Source organism: Perissodus microlepis, chromosome 23 (assembly GCF_051167445.1).
Source record: "Perissodus microlepis isolate ML-2025 ecotype Zambia chromosome 23, ASM5116744v1, whole genome shotgun sequence".
NCBI lineage: Eukaryota > Metazoa > Chordata > Actinopteri > Cichliformes > Cichlidae > Perissodus > Perissodus microlepis.
In genome coordinates, this window is record NC_140482.1 from 1,998,998 (window position 1) to 2,020,025 (window position 21,028).

At 41.2% G+C, this 21,028-nt stretch overlaps 2 protein-coding genes across 3 annotated transcripts in view; one reads left to right on the top strand and one right to left on the bottom strand.

Annotated features, from left to right (window-relative positions):
* Window positions 1–355: 355 nt before the first annotated feature.
* On the bottom strand, window positions 356–12,418 carry gtf3c3 (general transcription factor IIIC, polypeptide 3). Of its 2 annotated transcripts, none has more exons than XM_084922103.1 (19): window positions 12,155–12,418; window positions 11,934–12,006; window positions 11,115–11,425; window positions 10,920–11,043; window positions 10,594–10,785; window positions 9,652–9,817; window positions 9,339–9,486; window positions 9,070–9,241; window positions 7,214–7,314; window positions 6,951–7,122; window positions 6,545–6,747; window positions 5,659–5,760; window positions 4,191–4,323; window positions 3,875–4,100; window positions 3,735–3,789; window positions 3,143–3,278; window positions 1,131–1,255; window positions 904–1,056; window positions 356–799 (listed from the first exon to the last, which is right to left on the bottom strand). In XM_084922103.1, the coding sequence occupies exons 1-19, from the start codon at window positions 12,245–12,247 to the stop codon at window positions 677–679; spliced, it is 2,808 nt and encodes a 935-aa protein (XP_084778229.1). In that variant the 5' UTR covers window positions 12,248–12,418; the 3' UTR covers window positions 356–676. The 2 variants fall into 2 exon arrangements, 1 of the variants encoding a protein (XP_084778229.1); XR_014799471.1 differs by having other exon boundaries at window positions 686–799; window positions 904–1,028.
* Window positions 12,419–16,320: 3,902 nt separating this feature from the next.
* Window positions 16,321–21,028, top strand: part of hecw2b (HECT, C2 and WW domain containing E3 ubiquitin protein ligase 2b) — a 71,878-nt gene continuing 67,170 nt past the window's right edge. Inside the window, exon 1 of the mRNA XM_084922591.1 lies at window positions 16,321–16,869. The gene's annotated coding sequence lies outside the window, so the exon portion shown is untranslated. The remainder of the gene's footprint in view (window positions 16,870–21,028) is intronic.

The following is a 21,028-nucleotide window of genomic DNA, read 5'->3' on the forward strand; positions in this document are numbered from 1 at the left end:
CTTCCTTCTCTCACCCAAACCGGCCGTGGCAGATGGCCCCGCCCCTCCCTGAGCCTGGTTCTGCTGGAAGTTCCTTCCTGGGAGTTTTTCCTTCCCACTGTCACCAAAGTGCTTCCTCATAGGGGGTCATATGATTGTTGGGTTTTTCTCTGTATGTATTATTGTAGGGTCGACCTTACAATATAAAGCGCCTTGAGGCGACTGTTGTTGTGATTTGGGGCTGTATAAATAACATTGAATTGAATTTTGACATTTTAGACATGATTCTGAGATTTGGTAATGATTTATCCCGTTGTCAGCCAGCATGGTGGATCAGTGGCTAACACTGTCACCTCAAAACAAGAAAGGCAAATACTTTGTTCTGTATTTCTTTATTAAAATAAACGAGGGCTTTTCTAGGGTCATTTGTATAACAGCAGACAGACACTATAGGTCTTGCAAAAATCATACAACTGAAAGATCCAGTATTAGTACATGCCTCAAATGTTATCAGACACTGAAATACAGAGATAAATCAACACAAATGTAGAAATGACATACGTCATACAAAATGGTAAATATTTACAAACAGTTTTTAATAAATAAGACTTCCTGAATCCATTTCATGGGGGTTTAGTTGCTAGAAATAAGGTCACATTTCTAATGAAAAAGAACCAGTAAAGACGAGTGTGCATTTTCAAATAATGCAGTGTGTGTTAATGAGGTATCTGGCCTTTTCCACTGCACCGCTGGCCTGGTAAATGAGTGACAGGTTGAAGGCAATCTCCCTCCTCAGATCAACCTGGTCCCCTGGGATGCCCTGCAGAAAAAATAAGAAGACAAAGGGAGAGAAAAAGAGGCGAACATCCATCACTGTCCTAAAAGCTGCGTTTGCACTGAGCAGCAAGTTGTGTTTTTACCCACCTCCAGTGTTTTTGCTGGTAGTAAAAGCGCCTTTTGGTAGTAATGCATAGCCAAGTGTGTGAGGCCCATTTGGTGCAGCGCTCGGCCTAGGTTGTACATACTCTCTTGACACTCTCCACGAAGCTCTACGTAACGCCACAGGAAGGAGAAACCCTGAGAGCACGTGTTGGTTTTAAAAGAACAGACTATAGGACTGAACTGTGCACAGAAATAAACAAACTCTGTACCTGCAGCACCAGCGTGTGCCGTTTAGCCACAAACTTCTGAGATGCCATGTGGAAGAAGGTGAGACCTACAAACAGGCTGTGCAGTGGATTGCTGGGATGAGTCTGGAAGGCCTGAACATACTGACCTGAAAACACATCCAGTGTTTGAAAAATGTACTACTGTGCAAAGCGGACCGAGTGTGAACATAATCCCTAAGCCCTTTACACCGCGTTCCAAATGATTATGCAAATTGTGTTTAAGTGTCATAAAGATTAAATAAGTTGTTCTTCAATTAAACCCATGGATGGGATTGTGTCTCAGGACTCTTTGTTTCACTGAAATCAATCTCGGACACCTGTGATCATTAGTTTGCCAGCTGAGCCCAACATAGGAATGAAAGATGATCTCTGCTGCTGAAAAGTGAAATAGTTGAATGCCTTGGACACGTAATGAGATATTTCACAAATATTTCAGCGTGATCACCATCATGTTAAGAGATTTGTGAGTCAGAGCACACATGGGTCCGTGCAGGTAAAGGCACAATGATGAAGGTTTCAGACAAATACATCAGATTAAGAGAGCAGCTGCTAAAAGGCCATCACAAAGCAGCAAACACATGTTTGAAGCTGCTGGTGCCTCTGGAGCCCTGCAAACATCAAGCTGCAGGATCCTCCAGAGACCTGCAGTTGTGCATAAACCACCTCTAACCAATGCTCACAGCAGAAACTGCTGCAGTGGGCCCAGAACTACAAGAAGACTAATTTTCAAACAGTGTTGTTCACTGATGAGTGCAGCGCAACCCTGGATGGTCCAGATGGATGCAGAGGTGGATGGTTGGTGGACGGCCACCATGTCCCAACAAGGCTGCGTCGTCAGCGAGGAGGTGGAGTCACGTTTGAGCTGGAATCACGGGGAGAGAGCTGGTCGGCCCCTTTAGGGTCCCTGAAGGAGTGAAAATGACCTCTGCAAAGGATGTGGAGTTTCTGACTGACCACTTTCTTCCATGGTAGAAAGAGAAGAACTGTGCTTTCTGCAACACAACCATCTTCATGCAAGACAATGCACCACCTCATGCTACAAGGAACACCTCTGCATCATTGGCTGCTGTCGGCATAAAGGGAGAGGAACTCATGGTGTGGTCCCCCATTCCTCCCTGACTTCAATCCTATTGGGAACCTTTGGAGCATCCTCAAGCAAACAAATATGAGGGTGGGAGGCCGTTCACATCCAAACAGCAGCTCGGAGGCTATTCTGACATCCTGCAAACACATTCAAGCAGAAACTTTCCAAAAACCTCCAAGTTCCATGGATGCAAGAATTGTAAAACTGCTATCAAATAAGGGTTCCTGTGTTAATGTGTAACTTGAGCTGTTAAGATGTTTCTGATTTCAGTAAATATGTCCTAATGCTGCAAATTCAACAAATGACCATTTTCAATTCTCTACAACCTATAAAACCTTTTGAAACTCTGTGTGCGTAATAATTTGGAACAGAGCGTTTCAAGTTTTGTATTTTTGAAAAACACTGTTTTCATTGGGAGTTTTGTTCAGTAACATCTGAATTATACTCTAATGGCTGATGACTCGAAAATTATGCCGACTGTCATTTGAATCGACTATTTAGGAAAAACAGAGAAAAATATCATAATAATTTGGAACGAGCTGTATTTCAACAACTTATGAGATTTAACGGAGACCTCTAAAAATGTCAAAAAAGACAAAACTGCAAGACTGTTGATCTGCAATCAAGAACAAGCTAATAAGCAAAACTTGATAACGTTAGTTTGAGAGGTGTGGCGTAAGCAAAGGAAGGACTCCTTTAAAATGCTGGTGCACATCAGTGGCAGATCACATGTTCCTCTTAAAATGACAACAACATGACGCAGTCCCTGATTACAGCGCTGGATGCTGTGATGGTCGTCACACTCCAAAGTGGTATAAAATCAATCATGTAAGATAAGCTGAAACACCAAGTACGGTAGTGATGTTAAATGTTTTTATCATCTCTAGTTAGTAGATTCGTGTGCGAGTACCAAGAGCATGTTTGAAGCTCCCTGACACCATGGCGTTATGTCCGCAGAGAACACAGAGGGCGTGATTGTCAGGATGTTTAAACAGCATGCGCAGACAGAAGCGATGGTGGCGCTGGTGCTGCGACGTTATTGTCAGCTGCAGAGTTAAAAAAAAAAAAAAAAAAAAAACATCATTTGTTTACAAAATCTTTCCACCAAATTCAGGAAATCTATGCTTTTGATTCATTTGAATATTTAGTATTACCAGTAAATCTTCATACAGACTATGACAATGCATCAGAGGCTCTCTGGTTAATAAATAAATCAACTGTGCAAAGACGGTAAAAATGGAAAGAGTCAAAATTCAAGATAAGTGGTCGTTTCAGACGAAAACAGGCACATTTTATGAGGACAAACTTTCCTACTTCTCATTACGAGGTGTAGTGATGCATTTCCTGAATACAAACAAATACTTTTAAATATATTTGCCTTTAAAAAAAAGTTTGTCCTCACAAATGTGCCGCTTTAATTCCTAGCAAGAAAACAGTTTAGTAAAATAGTTGAGCCAGTTTCTCTTTTAGTGATCCTCTATTCTACTGACACAAAAGCAGACCTGGTTAAAAATATTCCAAAGCTGAGGCAGAGCCACATTTTCCAACAGCATCAGTCTGTTGAGAGGAAAAACAGAGAAATGTTATATTTATTATAATGTTGGCATGCTCTTTATCCCAGGCCACACCCATATTAATCTACCTGATGTAGTTATAGGCCTTGTAATAGTTGTGGTCCAGGATTGTGGCAGACAGGCCGATGAACTCCAGTTCTTTCCTCCTGGGCTTGTTGTCATAGAACGAGTAGAACTCCATGGCCGAATCCACAAGCATCTCCGCCTCCTCGAAGCGCTGCACCTCACACAGTGTCAGCACACAGCTCAGCAGCAGCTGCCACCAGTCCTCTTTGGACAGGACGTTGGTTTTACCTGATGACAGTGACAAAGTCAAATCCAGCGACCAGACCAACTACGGGCTCTACCTCGTAGTCAAGTATGATGCAGACAAAGATAACATACCAGTGTTGTCCAGATAGGCCGTTTCATGGTCAGCAATCTCCGGTAGCATGTCTTCAACCTTCACGAGCCTCAGGTGATTCTCACCTGACACGTTTACAGAGCTCACACACACCTTAGCTCGCTGCATGGCCACCTAGAAACATGCATGCGTTATGCACCTTTGAACGACTCACAGGACGCAATGAAATGTGCGCAACAAAAACAAAAAATGGAGCATTTATTTGTTCAAATTCACCTTCTCTCACAGTAACCTCTCATTGTTGAGAAGAATTCTCAGTAAAAACAACTACAGTAAAAAGCCTGGTCTTATCAACTTTGAGATGTTTGTCCTTTTTCCCTGTCGGGTACAAAATAACTTCAATGATAAAAATGTTTGTTAAGAATTCAGCTGAACCAACAGTCAAAAACATCCAAACTGGTAAAAATCCCCCTTTATTTATTCAGGAAATCTCATTCAGATTAAAAATGTATTGTCATGAGGGATCTGGCCAAGAGGATGGCAACATTTAAACATAAACATAAATATGTTGTCACAACAAATATTCCTGATCAGACACAATTACATATCAAGAACAACAAACTGAACTTAAACTAAAGTTGTGTTTACACCGTTAGCCATTTGTACTTGTGTCAATATCACTGACAGACTGAGACAGTTCTCCTGGTAAGTGCATTAATATTGTTGGTATAGTATATATTTACTTATTGATCCTATCCCAGCTGTCATAGGGCGAGAGGCGGGGCACATCCTGGACAGGTCGCCAGTCTGTCGCAGGGCTCAGAGACAGACAATCATTCGCACTCACATTCACACCTGTGGGCAATTTAGAATAATCAATGAACCTGTCCCCACAAACTGCATGTGTTTGGACTGAACCCACGCAAACACAGAACCACCTGATGGTGGAATGAACTCAGGCCCTTCTTGCTGTGCAGCAACAGTGCTAACCACCGTGCCGCCCTGTTTACCGAATTATGAATTATTAATGCAATAACTCAGCTGCTAATGCTAACTAGTTAACATCATTTACGTGTCAGGCAGATTAGCTCTGATCCAGTCGAAGCAGCCGAACGTTCCTCCTAAATTCAAAGCATCCAAGTAGTTCTGCATTCTTTCAAAACTTCTAAGATCGTTTCCTCTTTGATTTCACTGACACTTGGCTAGACTGCAGAGCTGAGGTCAAACATTTCTGAAGTGTATTCTATATGTGGAATAGTTGTACCAACTCCTTTGAGTCTATCAGAGAGGAAAAAGCACTCTTTATAGCAGCAGTATGAATAAAAACAAAATATTTGTGGTGGCCAGCGGTATCTCTCAGCCTCCTATTGCATCAATCTGAACTCCAATGTAGCTTCGTTTTAGAGTTCTCACATTCACAAACGTGTTCATGCTGCCCGTCCAGCAGGGTGACGACAATCCGCCATCATGAACGGCTGACGGGTAAAAAGCAACCGTAAAGTGTGTTACCTTGAGGAGCATCGAGATCATAGTGATCACAGTGTCCAGGTAGTCCTGCATTTTCCCCTGTGTCTTCAGGAGCGTAGAGCGATGGAGCAAAAGCTTTAACTCCTACAAACACAGAGATATACAAAAGCAGTTACCAAACAAACGCCAAACACAGAGCACTGACCATACAGCATAGCATTCCAAAATGCTGCAGGTGATGGTTTTCCTTTTTCCAGCTGGTAACCAGACTACGTGTCCTTGACTCTAATCTCAGCTCAAGTCTGGAAAGCACAGAAATCTTGTGTTTAACCAGAATCCAAGTAAGCTATGAAAGCATGTAAAATGCTGCGGGTCAAACACGCATGATTACATTGTAAGCTCTAAGGAGTCGTGCATTAAAACAATGAAGCAATGAGGGGGATGTGGGCAGGAAGTCATTTGCTCACTCTGCATCATATTACCACTAACAGTTGGTAACTAACTACCAGACTTGCCAGGCTCCAAATACCTATCCAACTCACTACTGTGTTCTCCATACCTAATCACTTCAATGGCTCACGTCTAAGTTGAGAAAAGCCAAAAGTGGCACCCTCCCACTTCACATCACTACACTATCTCACCCATTGTTGCTAGAAGTTCCCAAATACATTCACTTTCCGTGGTCTCTGGTCACTGGGTTGCTGATTACAGCTTCAGTGGGGATGCCCCTTTATAAGGTGTGACTGTCAGTGTCTCCTGACAGGACAGAGCAGAGGTTTGCACTCCTTTTTTCCCCTTTGGTGTTACCAGAAAATGTCCATGAAAAAGACCTCTAAAAAAACCCTCCATGACCTTTCAGGAACATTGTAAATGTAAGATAATGCAACATAACGTGATAATGGAAAAAGCAAAAACAAAAATCCCCTGCCTTTTGTGCGGCTGAAGAATCGTGTGCTAGTATGTTGCTATCATACATGGACTCCAGCGCCTTAAGGGCACAATCCATGCGGCCCAACTGTTGCTGCAGTGTGGCAAGGGAGAGCCGGGCCTCTAGGTGCTGCGGAGCCATCTCCACCACCTTGGTGTAGCTTTCTGCTGCTGCCTCCATGTGGCCCAAAGCCTTCAGACACTCTGCAGATGACAAAGGAAAGTGATAAAGACACATAACAGTGGTTTTCTTTTTCCAAGTCAGACCTGAAGTGAGACCTCATTTAAGGTCTTGCCTTCTCTGTTGTTTCACACATGAAGAATATTCGGGATGGAAGATGAAATGTCTTTTTAGTCTAAGTTTGCAGATACACCTCTTCCTTTATTTCCTTTTTTGCTGGACCTACCTGCATGCCGCAACCAAACAACAGCCAGGTTGTACTTTTCAGATACGACGAGGGCAGTCAGCAGAGGCAGAGCAGACATGTACTTGCCCTCTTCCAGATACGCTTCACCGACATCCAGGTACAAGTCACCAATCTCTTCTGGACTCTGCTCCATCAGTGTTGAAACCAAGCCCTATAAGCAAGAAGATTCTAAAATGAAATGATCTTTTAATAAAGACTTCATTAATAATCTGAGCTCTGTATGTTTTTAAGTCCTGTTTTACCTCGGTGGGTGCGTAGACATGTAGGTGTATGAAGCACACAATTAACTTGGTCCTCAGGTCCACTGGGACGCTGTCTGGTACCTGTACATCCACAATTTCACCTGGAAACAGCACACAACAACCAATCAGTAAAAAGAGTTCCCCAAAGACTCAATGATTCTTTCACGTCACTGGAGGATGTTTGGCCCACTCTTCCTTGAAATTAGAGGTTTTTGAGACTGAATATCCTATTTGAAGTCATGCCAACGTGTCTCAGCAGGATTGCTGCCAAGGGTAGCATTTTATGTTAAAATGATAGATGGTGCTAAACAGAGTTTATCTATTTGTGTTAACAGTAAATCACCTTTATTCTTAATCAAAGATAAAATGAAAGCATAAGTTTGTTTAATATGTGGAATGAAAAGTTTGAGTAAAGAAAATGTTTTAATGTTTGGATTTTCTGTGCGTGGACATGAAATACTGTGGAAAGACAGAAAATGTGATTCCACCCCTCATTAAATAATTCTGAATATAAGAAATGTTGTCGAGTATGTTGCAAGTGTTAAACACACAATCACGATTTACGTGTGATTTTGCTGATATAAAGCGATCGCTGCATACATCTGTTGAAGTGTCTTTTGAGATCACTGAGTGTTCGAGTGTGGAAAATATTTTGAAAAACAAGAACATCGAAACACATCCTGTTTACGCAAAAGTAGTCACAGTAGGCTCCACTAAAGAAGCCACAACGAACGCTCATTTTGTGTCCTCATCTTTCTACACTTCCTATAAGACGTCATGAAGGCTATGAGAGTTCTTCATATGATGAATAACAGCCACGATGAGTTTGAATCATCTTGTAAGGATGTAAATGTGTAGCGCCTCATGTCGTTGCAACCAGTGTTGGTCAAGTTACTTGAAAAAAGTAATCAGTAACTAATTACTGATTACTTCCCCAAAAAGTAATCCCGTTACTTTACTGATTACTTATTTTCAAAAGTAATTAATTACTTAGTTACTTTTTAAAACACGATTTACAACCTGAATAGGTGATAAAGTGATAGATCTTTCAGCCCAATTCTACTTTTTCTGCATAATCCATCATACAAAATGTAATCAAATGGAAACGTCTCTTTTTTTTAAACTTGTTTTATTAGTTTTAACCTTTTAACTTTATGCATCAAGCAAAAATTTAATTATCTGCAACATTCTCTGACTGGAAGAAATTAGTTTAACATTTAAACCTATTTTCTGCACATTCCAGCACATAAAATATTTTTTTTTGTGTGTTTACACTCAGTCTTTCAAATAGATGCAAGTAAAACACAGCAGAAAATAAATAAAGTCAAAGACTAGCGGTCCTGTTGCTCTATTTTCACCTGTAAAGCAGGAGTGGGGCAGGCGGAGGTTTACCCTGGTGCAGGTGAGCCGCAGCGGTCAGTGGAAGAATCCGCGAGTTTCTCTGTGAGTTTCCCATTATGTCGTTGCGCACTCGGTGCTTGCTTGGAAGTTTAGGGGTTTTTTCGCTGTAAAAAGAAGTTTTCTTCCCACGCACAACGGACACTAATGTTTTTGTCACTTTTTATGGAATCAGACTCAAAGTAAGGTCAGTACTTCCACGCTTTAAACGCTGCACGCTCATACTCTCTCCGCACTCGATATATGATCCATTGTTGATCTGCACACAGCTGTTGTCACGAACGTCGCACTCGCTTACGTCACTGTCATGAGACATTCTCGCAAAAAATCACAGTTTTAGTAACGCAGTAACGCAGCGTTCCTACGGGAAAGTAACAGTAATCTAATTACCGTTTTTGCAATAGTAATCCCTTACTTTACTCGTTACTTGAAAAAAAGTAATCGGATTTGCAACTTACCGTTCTCCTCTGCTGCAGTTTGTTCTTCCTTCTGTAACTGTGTCCCGTCTGCATGTTGCTTCTCCTGGTCTTCAGTGCTCTCCTCTTTAATCTTCTCTTCTTGTGTTGGTGGAATAACATCTGAAGTGGATTCACTTCTGACTAAAACGATGCCTACAAACTGCACCAAGACCTTGGAGAGCAAACACATGGAATGTTTATCCATTTAAACCGAAAACATATTTGTTCTCAGTCTAAATGGCAATAAAGGTTTTTCCACAGAGACCCACCTGCAGGGCCTTGTTGTACTGCCGGTTGGTGATATAAAGCTCAGCTGCCATGTTGATAAAGTCATCACTGACCAGGTCGGGGTGTCGTGTCAAAGCTTCCTCAATCACACTCAGAGCTGAGGGCAGGTCACTGCTTTCATAGTAACTCCTAAACACGACCCACACAAGCAAATACCGACAACTGAACTGTCAAGGTGATAATCCAAGATCAGATGGTTTGAGGTGACAGTATTTTAGGGGGGAAAAACGAGAACATAGTTTATGTGTATATAAAAACACATTTTTGCATACCATGTCAGTCTGTGTCCCTTACTTGGCCATGTCTTTGGAGAGCTGTATGAAGTGCTCTCCATCCTCCAGCGGCAGAAGTGACAGGATCCTGCGGTAGCCGTCCATGCACTGTTTGTGCTCTCCCAGGCGCATCTGCAGGCTGCAGCGCTCCCACAGATAGCGCACGTTGGTAGGATCGTACTTGATAGCTGTGGAAATGGAGCAAGGCTTGAACCTAGAGAAGTATATAAATAATAACCAGCGTTTCCCTGGTCCCTGTTTGTTTTGCAGTGGTGGCTCATATTCCACAATTCAACGGTATGAGAAACACCAACAACAGAAGGCGCAGTAGCAGTAATTTTTAAACCGCAGATTTGTCAGGACTTGACTGTTTTCTGTTGTACAAAGTTCACAGACACGTTTCAGATTTACATGTTGGACTTGTCTGCACTAAAACAGCTCGTCTCTGGATACATTTGACAGCTCAAGTGGTACGCAGGACTCATCCAGAGGAACACCTGTTCCATATTTAAGACCCCACACAATCCCTGACACCTCTACATCAGAAAAATCCATTGTTCTTGTGCTGTTTGATCAGAAACTGTAGAGACAAACACACTTGATGTGTATTACTTTTATTAGTTCATTTCTCACCCCCTCAGGTGATTTGTTACTTTGCATGGCTCTTCCAACTGCAGCCTTAAGCCAATTTATCCCACTAAGTAAATCCAGTCTGAGAGTTTGTGCTGCAGCAGTCACCCTAACTACAGACTGAGGAAATTACAGGGCTTATTACTGCAGCATAAATATAGCTGTAGTAGTACATATCACAAGGACCATGGGATTGAAGTACTGGCCCTGCAGTAATGAACATCCACTTTAACACAACAGGTAGGGACTGTGTTGTCCAACAGTTCCACCAACAGACAATAAACAGATGTGAATTTCCAGTGGGAAGTGATGTGTCGGTCCGTGTCAGACTGACCTTTGCTGTAGCAGATGATGGCTTGCTGGATATTGTCCTGCTCCAGAGACATTTCAGCGAGTCTGATCCACTCCTCACAGTCCGAGGGGTTGAGGTGGGCAGCGATCAGGCCAAACTGCAGCGCTTTGCTCATGTCCTCTTCATCCTCATAGATCATAGCCAACGTGGAGAAAGGCTCATATGCCAGAGGAGCTGAGGGACAAAGGGAGAAGAGATTTTGTTTTTAACTTTTCATAGTGTTTGAACACTAACTGGCACACAGGCAAACCAAAGTTAGTGTCAACACAAACAGCGAGTGACTATATGCCTGCAAACCCACTTCGTACCCTGTCTTATGATCTCCATACACATCAAGATGGCGTCCTCTTTCTCTCCTCTTGCATAGCGAATGTTGGCTTCTCCCATCAAGCCTCTCAGAGCCCGGGGCAGCTTGCTGCCATGACGACGCCCCTGTTCACATAGTTATATATTAACTAAGAACTGCAAAAACTCACCTAGGCAAGACCGTTCTCCCGTCTCACCTTCATCATCTTCTTGTTTTCTCGATTCAGCTCCATCTCCAGTGCAAACACATCTCCTACAGTCACATCTTCTGCCATTTCTTTAGCTTTACTCTTCTTTCCCTGTTGTCTCCCCACTTGTCTTGGCCGCTTCCCTATCTCCTCTGCCTGCAACTCTAATTTGTCTGCAATGTAATCCTTATCATGTGCATCATCAACATAGCTCAGGCTGTCCTGCTCTTCCTCCTCCTCATCCTCTGAAGATTGTGGTTCAGCAGTTTCTCCCAGCATGGAGGCAAAGGCCAGCTGGACTCCTGGGCTAACTCCATCCTCTGAGAAGAAAGGAAAGCTGGCTTGAGTAACATTACCATACTTTGCATGCAATCCAGGATGGGAATCAAAGTAAGCCGACCCAGTTTTTATAACCAGTCTCCGACACTCACTACTTTGTGGACCCTTAAGAACAGTAGTTATTATCTGTCATTTTTATTGATGTTGATACTCAAATAAAAGGCAGTTTCAGACATTTTAACTTGTCAAAGTAGGAAAATCACAAGAGTTCCATTAAGAGAAATTCTGACCTGTTCAAGAAGCATGATAAAGGCTAAATAGTCCAGAACTAAAATCTATTAGTTTTTCCATTAGAGGAAAGATGATGGCAGGTTGGTATTTACATTTGGTGAATATGTTCATCCAGTTTTGATGTTCCAGTTATTTTTAAAACTTTGTTTTATTCCTAAAACCATGACAATTACAATACACTCGCTCATGTAATTCGCTATCTAATGAAAAAAGGGTCCATTATTTACATTTCCAGAGCCACTGACAGAGAGAGATTACCGATCTTCGTTGAGATGAGTCCGGACGTCGAAGGGAGCTCAACGTCTTCCACATCTTCAGCTACCTCCCCTGACTTAGAGAGGTCAGAATAAAGGAAGTATATAATTGTATGTCAATGAAACGACCGTCCACACAAGTGGAGCACAAGTCCAAGTGATGTTGAGGAGTGATACTGCCTCAGCTAGATAGCTCACAGTTACTGAACTAACAACATAATTTACCTTGGCTTTCCGCTCGTCTCTCCTTCTGTCGAACTCTTCAAAAGTTATTCTACCCTCGAGGTAATCTATGAGCTCATTACTGAATCCAGACATGTTTCCCGCCACTTCAAACAAGCTGTCATATCAGTTTACGGACACATAAATCATGTGTACGACACTGTACATCCAATACGTGATGTCTGCTAGCGCTCTAAACTCAGACTGTAGCGAAAGTCAACATTAAAAGGAACTAACGTGAAACGGCAACCACGTGATCCTTCAAAAACTTCCGGGTTAGCGCCCTCAAAATAACAGCACAGGAAGTGCTGATTGGACCATACCAAGTGCAGTTTTGTCATGGGGAGGATAATTAAATAATTCATTTTAAATTATATTTCTTTTCTTTTTTTCTGAATTGCAGTTATGCTTAAAATACAAAGCACAAATATTCAGTATTATTAATCTAAAATAACTGTAAAACTAACTGTTTTTGTTTCTTTGTGGTCAGATGATTTGTCAGTATTTGTGTTCCCTGATGTGGCTGCACTCCCTCCCTAGAAAACGAAACATTTCCCGTTTGTGTGAGCTGTCACGTTGTTTTTTTGGACCCTGCACAGTAGCGGCATTAGGTGGAGTGGCTGCTTCGAGCTCCCACGCACACAACTTGGACCTCGTTAAAAATAATATATACACATGTATGTACAGACACACACATTTATAAAGAGGGAAATGTGATTGATTTTAGTGTCATGAATGTTGCTTTAAAGCTAAAACTGTTTAAATCTTTTCTTAATAACAAGCAGTCAGTTTGATCAACAGGCTGTTCTCTACTGAGATTCATAAACAGAAGTTCACATAACAGACCAGTATGGACTATAGATGTGTTATTATTAATATAAATTTTGAATGAAAAGGGAGTTTTCCAAAGGTTTTTGGGAAATATCACATTTTATGAATCATATTTGTGATGTGTTACTGTGTGAAGAACTTGGTTTGAGATGCAGTCTTCACTGTAATCCTAAAATATACAAGGTGATAAAAGCAATGCCAGTTCCTCTAAAATGGTTAGGGAAGATCTGCTGCACTGTCCCTAGTTTGAGCAAACTCAGCATTCAATATACTGAATTTAGTGACCGAAAAATCTCCAAATTTATTAGAATGACTTTACTCAAAGATTTTTTTCCCTAATCGGGTTAAAAGGCATTATTTTGAATTGGTTTAGAACACCAAAATGTAAAAAAAAAAATTTAAAAAATCGCTGCATCTTTTCTTTCTTTTTCTTTTTTACAATTTTGTATTGTTTTTTTTTTTAATCTTTTATATATTTATCTTTAATACTTAAATTTACAAAAACGTACCTGCTCGACTTGCATTGTTACAATACGATACTGCATTCAAGTTTCTGCGTGACTGCTGCAGCTGCAGTGAAAGCGCTGCACCCCAATTTTACAGCATCAAGCGAGAAATTAGAATCAAACTTATGAGAAAGGAGACTTTGAACACAAATAAGTGTGATGAAAACTATTAGTAATGCTAGAAAGCATCTTTGGTAAAAATGTATCATTACAAGATGGTGGCACTGAATGTAAAATATAGTCAAATTGCAAACTTTTAATCTGTACTGCAACTTCTGTGTATTTTTTGAGCACTTATATTAAGTTGCTCAGTTATGTTCCTTTGACTATAACTAAGGGCCCACTGTTAGTTCAGTTTGTATGTTTTAGCATTTTTTGAGGTAAATAAAACCCCAGTTTTTCCAAAATACCAAAAACGTATAACTAACCAGCTCTGTCCTTCACAGTCATTTGGGTATTTGCATATTAAAGTTTAAAGAAATAAAACACTGGTATTTTATCAGTTTATTAATTTAATAAACAGTGCCTCACTTGCAATTCAATTCTATTTTATTTATACTGCACCCAATCACAACAACAGTCACCTCACGGTGCTTTATATTCTAAGGTAGACCCTGCAATAATACATACAGTCTCCTCAAACTGCACGATTGACTCGCAGAGGTTAGAAGTTCATACGTCACGATGCAGGTCTCACACTATACGGCCCGATGCTCTGATGTGACCTGAGTGCTCACACTGTGCGTCCGTAACATGAAGGTTATAACAGAAAATCTCTCGCTCTCTGTCTTTCACTCACACAGACACACACACCACCATCAACTTTGCTAAATTGCTAATAAAAAGCATTGATCAGGCAGCTGTGATTGAGCAGAAATGTAAATCCAACTATTTTCACGGTTGTTGTGGTCGTGATAATTTTGTGAGGCCACATCGAAAAGGCTCTGATGAGCCAAAGTTCTACAAGTTGTGCCTCCATCGCTTGTGTCCAGATCACAGGCTGCACTGCTGCTCCGTCTTTTCACTTCCATTTCTGTGTTTGCGCGTGCGCAGTGTGAGAGGCTGCAGTGACGCCCTCACGACGGCCGACAGGATTTCAAACAGGTTTGATTTTCTTACGACCAAGCGACTGATGATCGGGAGCTGGTCGTGAGGTGTTTATCGCTTCTACACGACACACGATGAAGGCGAAACTCGGGCCGATCACCAAAACAGTCGCACGACTGAAAAATCGTCTCAAAATGAGCCAAAAATTGCACAGTGTAAGCCCAGCTTTAGGAGAGAGAAGGAAGAATGTGGAAGAACCCTACAAAGCCACAATAGTCTGACACTTCCTCCCCATGCTGGTCACCAGCTTGGTCACAAATTGCCGTGAAGTGCCATCAACCAGGATTTGTTGTGACCAATGTGCTCATGTTGGTCACTCTGGCAGAAACAGAACACCTAAGCTGATCCTGCAGGTATTCAGTGGGGTTCAGGTCAGGACTGCAGACAGGAGTTAATAGAACATAATAGCAGAAAGGTGTTTGGCATTGGCAGAGAAGATTTTTAAGGTTTTTCATGGGCACAACCCACATATTTCTTTACAAATGTCACACTATTTAAAGGTGGACAAAAATAAAAAACCCAAAAAACAAAAAAAGGCTTTCAGATTTATCAGTTTATTGCATTTATTGATTTATTGTTATAATTCTTAATAAGAACGACTGTTACAACATCAATCAAACACAAATGTCCTTACTAGGTGATATGTATAAACTGGTCGTGAATGGAAGCACTTTACTGTGGTGCTTTCCAGCTTGGGAGAAACATGTGGCTGAGGTCCCAAAGCCAACAATGCATGGCTTGAGTAGTAACTGGAAGAAGGAAAAATATTAACCTCAGCAACTTCACTCTCAGTGTTGTATATGTTGCTATGCTAGATGTGGCAGTTAGCTGTAGCTCATAGGTGTCAAACTCTGGCCCGCGAAGCCATACAAAATTACTATTAGAGCTGGCCTACTGGTATTATACAGTGCATGTACTGCTAATACTACAATTCCCAGAATGCTCTGTTGGTGTTTTGGCCCGTCAGTCACGACAGGACCCATTATCACCCTCTCCTCTGTTGACCATAGTCATAGCAACCATGCAAATACTGCCATGCTACCGATCCCAAAATGGCTAAAAGAAAGGCAGAAAACAGGAGCAGGTGGGAGAATATGATGAAAATTTGATGAATGATAAAATTTAATTCAGAAGGCTGCAAATACAATTTTTATTTAAGAAATGAATTCCACTGATGTGTTATTTAATTGGAATTTCAATTTTGCATGTGTGCAATATTAAGTTATATATACATTTATACAAGTTATATATATTGTTTAGTATTAAGCTTTGCTTGTTCCATACTCAGTTTTTCAGCAAAACATGTTTGAGTTCATAAGAAAAGATTCCTTGTTATATGTGGAGGAAGATTTTTTTCAATGAATATTAATGTTAGCCCGCGACTTTGATCCAGTTTTGAGTTTTGGCCCACTGTGTATTTGAGTTTGACACCCCTGCTGCAGCTATACAGCAACATAGCTTAGCAAAAGACATCTTTATGCTTTTTTTTCTTTTAAAAAAATAGCTTTTGAAATGTGACAGTGTCATCCTGATTGGGTGCTGTCGCTACACTTCAGGCACACATTTACCTGTTACATGGTTACAAGCTATAGCGCTGCTACGGCACGCTGAATGTTTTTGCTTTTGTTTCAGCATTGTTAGTATATTTTCCTTCTTCAAGCAGTTATTCTTTATTAATTCAGACCTCCCTGAAGGTCCCCGACCCTCATGTTTGGCACGTTTGGCGTAAGGAGGGGATGGAGGTGGGAGGTGTCAGTCAAACCACTGATTTCGACGCTGAACGGGCTGCATGGTTTCCCACAGGAAGAACTGGTTTCGTTACAAACAAAAGTTCCCGAGCAGGACTTTTCATAGGAGCACACCTCCATGTTCAGAGTACTGTTTGTTTGTTTTTAGATCACGCAGCGTAGTTGGCGTATGTACCAACTAAGGATGAAGAGTAGGGATGCGAGGAAACGAGGAGATGGGATTTGAAGCGGTCTGGGCAAATTAGATCTTTTAAATCGGAAACATCACCGAGCAGCAGACAGAACGAGGTTGGACCATGATTTATAAACGGGAGCCGTAAGAAGCAAACGTTTTTAAGAGGTGCTGCTTCCCTTGTTGGATTAGGAGGAGGCAGCGGGGTTGCGCCTGGTTCTGGACGGCGGATTCCGCTGATGAGGGATCTGTTGTGTCAGGGCCGTGAGGAGGCCTGTTGTCCTTCAGTGCGCGACGTGTTTTCGCCGCTCTCAGCGTGTAAACGACGGTTTGTTTTTGTTTTTCAAAGCAAAGGTACGGAAGGCGTCTCTATATATGTAATAACACACTTCTTTTAGCACAACAGAGTATGCGTTTATGAGAAGAACCTCAACAGCTGGGTTTAACTGTTGTTTTTGTTCCCGTTAACGCTGCATGATCCCATTTTCTTTAGGCAACAGTCTGACTCTGACGAGGTTGCTATTGTGAGCTGATGAAGTCATTCTTTGATCCATTTGTAGCAGCAGGAACAAATAAATCTGTAATTAGCAACAGCACAGACAGCACACGCTTTAGCCTCGAGTATCAGCTTCATTTATTGCTGTCAGGAGGAAAAGCTGCAGGAGCAAAGGAGGAGTTAATGAGTTAAACCTGTTATCAGAACCATTATCTGCAAGAACGAAGTTCTTACACAGATGCAGACAGATTTTGGTCCACTTGTCTCTACAGAAACTGTAAATCCTTTGGGCTTATGGGCTGCTGCTCAGCACCTCAAAGCTTTAGCCCCTCCACATATTATCTTTCCACTTTGACTCTTGTCATCGTCATGCTGGAGACCCATCGATTCACTGTTCTTACTGTTTTGGAAGTTCTCGTACAAGACTTTACAGTACATGGGACAGTGAAGCCATCCTGCCCCCTTAGCAGAAACAGCCCCAAACATGTTTCCACCTCCATGCTTGATGGTGGGGATGTTGTTCTTTGGGTCATACTCAGTATTTCTTTGCCTCCAAACACAGTTGATGCCAAAGCGCCCGATTTCATCTGACCACAGCACTTTGTCCCAAACCTCTGAATCGTTTAAAGGTTAACTGGCAAACTTTAAATGGGTCTGTACACGTACCTTCTTGAGCAGGGGGCCTTGCAGGTGCTGCAGTCTATTACAGCAAAGTGTGTTACCAGTAGTGTTCTTGGTGACTGGAGACCCAACTTCCGTTAGATCATCAACAAGCTCCTTCAGTGTAGTTTTGCGTTGAAGTAGCACATTTCTCATGATCATTCCCAATGATGGTCTGGAGATCGATGGTCATTTTATATTTCTAACATTTTCTAATAATCCTAAAAAAAACCAGTTATCACCACCTCACCGAATGTTTTGCTGGTGGTCTTGTAGTTTGTTTTAGCCTTGTGCACGTCTAGAAGCTTGTCCCTGACACAGCTGTTTGGTCTTCTTGTGGTTTTGGAGAAGTTGAAATAGATGAAATTGAATCTGTCGACAGGTGTGCTTCACCATCACTTAGGTCACTCAGTGACATGCAGATCAGTTTATAACTTTTCTGTAATGATTTCCTTTCTTGACTCTGTCATTAAATGAAATTGTCCTAAAAAAGAGAGAGAATGACTTTGTGTACACATTTACAAACTCAGCAGGGGATCGGGGCTTATTCTGAGGTTGACCTGAATGTGCACTGCAGTTCTGATTTGTTCACCATGTCCACTTGTCTACTCAGGATCTGAGCCTGACTGTGTAATCTGTATACAGTAAACTGTAGTATAAACCAAGGTTCTGTTTGTAGGTTGAGTGGCAACTTGTTTTTCTTTCCTTGGGTGAATGTGTGACTTTTTCACTAGCAAACTGGCAGCACTGCTGAGTTCTGTAGTGTACTGAGCCTACCTTGGACAGCTGGGGCTCTTGACTTGATACTTGATACCACTTCCTTTGCAGGACATCCTGCCCTGTTTTTACTTGAATTAGATTCCTGATTGTCTTTTCTAATTTGCTTTTTTGATTTTAAACACAAACCTCAGTAAACGGCTGATTCTAGTCTGTGGGTAATATTAAAACTGTGAGTAGTTTTTATTTCCAGTTACATCAACATCCAGCCAATCAAATTGGCTGCAGTTCAAATCTTGTATTATGTTGCAGCTGTTGATTATTTTAGTGAGTTTTCTGTTTATTACTCTGTCAAGTAATCACATAAGAAATACTTACTAAGCAAGTAACAGTGAATATTCAAAAGGAAAAAAGCCCTACATGTCTTTTAAAATATAACTGCTTATTGGTTCCAGTTTAGAATTCAAGCGTTGTAACAGTTTAACAGGATACAATATCTGCTAAAAAAGCGAAAACCCTTCCTTTGATTAAAAATTTGATTTTTTTTGTAGAAATCATTTCCCTAAATGCAAAAATAAATATTCACAAACACATTAATGTCAAATAAAATAAGGTTTACATACCATTTAAACTAAAGCACAAAATAAAATAGCCTTTACTCTCCTTGAAATGCTTTCTTAAATACTGAGGAGCCAGAAGCAGTTCTGAGAGTGTTGTGGCTCCTGGATGAGATAAAGTGGGTGTATGTTCATGGGTATATGCTTTTTGTGTGTGTGTGTGTGTGTGTGCGCGCGTCTGTGTGTTTTTGAATGAGTATGAAAATACGCTGTGCTTTGATGCAACATTAGGTTTCAATGTTAATAATTTATTGTCCTGCCTAACAGCACCAGGTCAGTGGCGTTTTACTCTCCCATGTATATTTTTACGGGCATGTTGGGAGGGTGTGGGATTTTATTTTTATATTTTAAAACATTAACACAACTTAATAAATGTAATTTTTATATATTTATATTTCTATAACTCCACAAAACAATGTTACTAAAGCCTTGAAATATAGATGGTCAAGCAGGCCTGGTTACTGCAGGTATCACTATGACACAAAAGATGCCCATTTTAAACATTATGTCACACTAAGTTAATAGTTCATCTGCGTACATATGGTTTAATTTAACGTCTGTAGCGTTACTGTAGATTTTTCACTGTGTAACATGAACTGCAGTGGATGGGAGGAGCTTCAAAGTAACTTTTCTTCATATTTAAGTTTTTGAAAAGCTGGTTTAATTAAGAACTCCCACCTGCTTTTTCCAAGTAAAGGATTTTGATTACAGTAACAAGCGCTTCTGTTTTGGATGCTAGGAAAAAACTCTTTTTCAACTTAACCTGAGCTCAGCATCTCTGTGGCAGCTCTGCTTCTTTGTTCCCTGGCATTTGTGAGTAGACAGACTCCACATTGAAGGATGGTAGCATATTCAGAGAGAACTATGGGCTGCTTGGGCTTAATATGTTTTACTCCAGGTCTGTTTTAGTGGCAAATGCAAGTGACATGCATGCTATAGAGCTCTGGAGCTTTAGCTCAATAACAGTGTGTAGAGAGCCTCATGACCAAGCAGCTGCATCCAAGCATTACATCATCAAGTGCAATGCAAGCGTTGGATGCAGTGGTGTAAACATGCCGCCACTATACTCTAGAGCAGTGGAGTGACGAATCACACTTTTCCCATCTGGCAGTCTGATGGAGGAGAAACGTACTGGTCTGACCCCACTGTGCCAAGTGTAAAGTTTGGTGGAGGGGGGATTATGGTGTGGGGCTGTTTTTCAGGTGTTGGGCTCGGCCGTTTAGTTCTAGTTAAAAGTTTTAATCCTTCAACATATCAAGACATTTTGGACAATTTCATGCTCCCATCTTTGGGGATATTCAGCATCGAAATGCATAGGAGCAAATCCTGTAATAGCCAAATTTACACTGGCAATATTTATGGCTGGACAATATTGTTGTTTAGGTAAGTTTACAGAATCTGAACTACAAATCCGGCCTGTTTGTGTACAATATGAGTTACATTTGAATTATTTCAAATGCATTTCAGTGTCAATGTAAACATGTACGTATCTGTCCAGAATGCATCTTTCTAGACTTTATTTGCATCCATTTTAATTATTGGAAGGGTACATTAAGTTCCCATTGTGGCCTGGATACAGTGTTGCAGCTGCTATATGACTTAAAAAAGCAAAGCAATCAGTGCACTGCTTCAGATAAAAGCATTTGTTGTCTGCATTTCTAGTTTGTCCTGACATCTCTCAGATTGATCGTGTTGTCTCAATTATGTGCAGACAGTTAATTAAATAATTGGAGTGCCATCAAGTCTGTCACACTCAGTCACTTTGTTGTGCTTCTAAGCTCGAGCAGAGCAATGCATTGAAAAACAAACAGACACAAAGTGGCATGGAGGAATGTGGTGGGTGTGCTGGGAACAGGAAGCTGTTCCCTTTGGCAGGACCCCTCTATTGTTCTCTAATCATGCTGCAGCTATTTATGTAGCGTCCCTGTGAGGGGTGCTGTCGACGAGCTCAGTTCTTTTTCCACACACTTGCTCCAGATTTATAAAAAATTAGCTATTAACTTTAGGTAGAGCTGGGCGATAT

Excerpts from the sequence above, each read along its gene's own strand:
- gtf3c3 (XM_084922103.1), bottom strand. The coding sequence starts at position 12,247 with ATGTCTGGATTCAGTAATGAGCTCATAGATTACCTCGAGGGTAGAATA. Across the intron at positions 11,044-11,114 it reads AAAACAAGAAGATGATGAAG|GGGCGTCGTCATGGCAGCAA; the intron begins GTGAGACGGGAG and ends CTATGTGAACAG. Across the intron at positions 3,790-3,874 it reads AAGGCCTATAACTACATCAG|ACTGATGCTGTTGGAAAATG; the intron begins GTAGATTAATAT and ends TCCTCTCAACAG.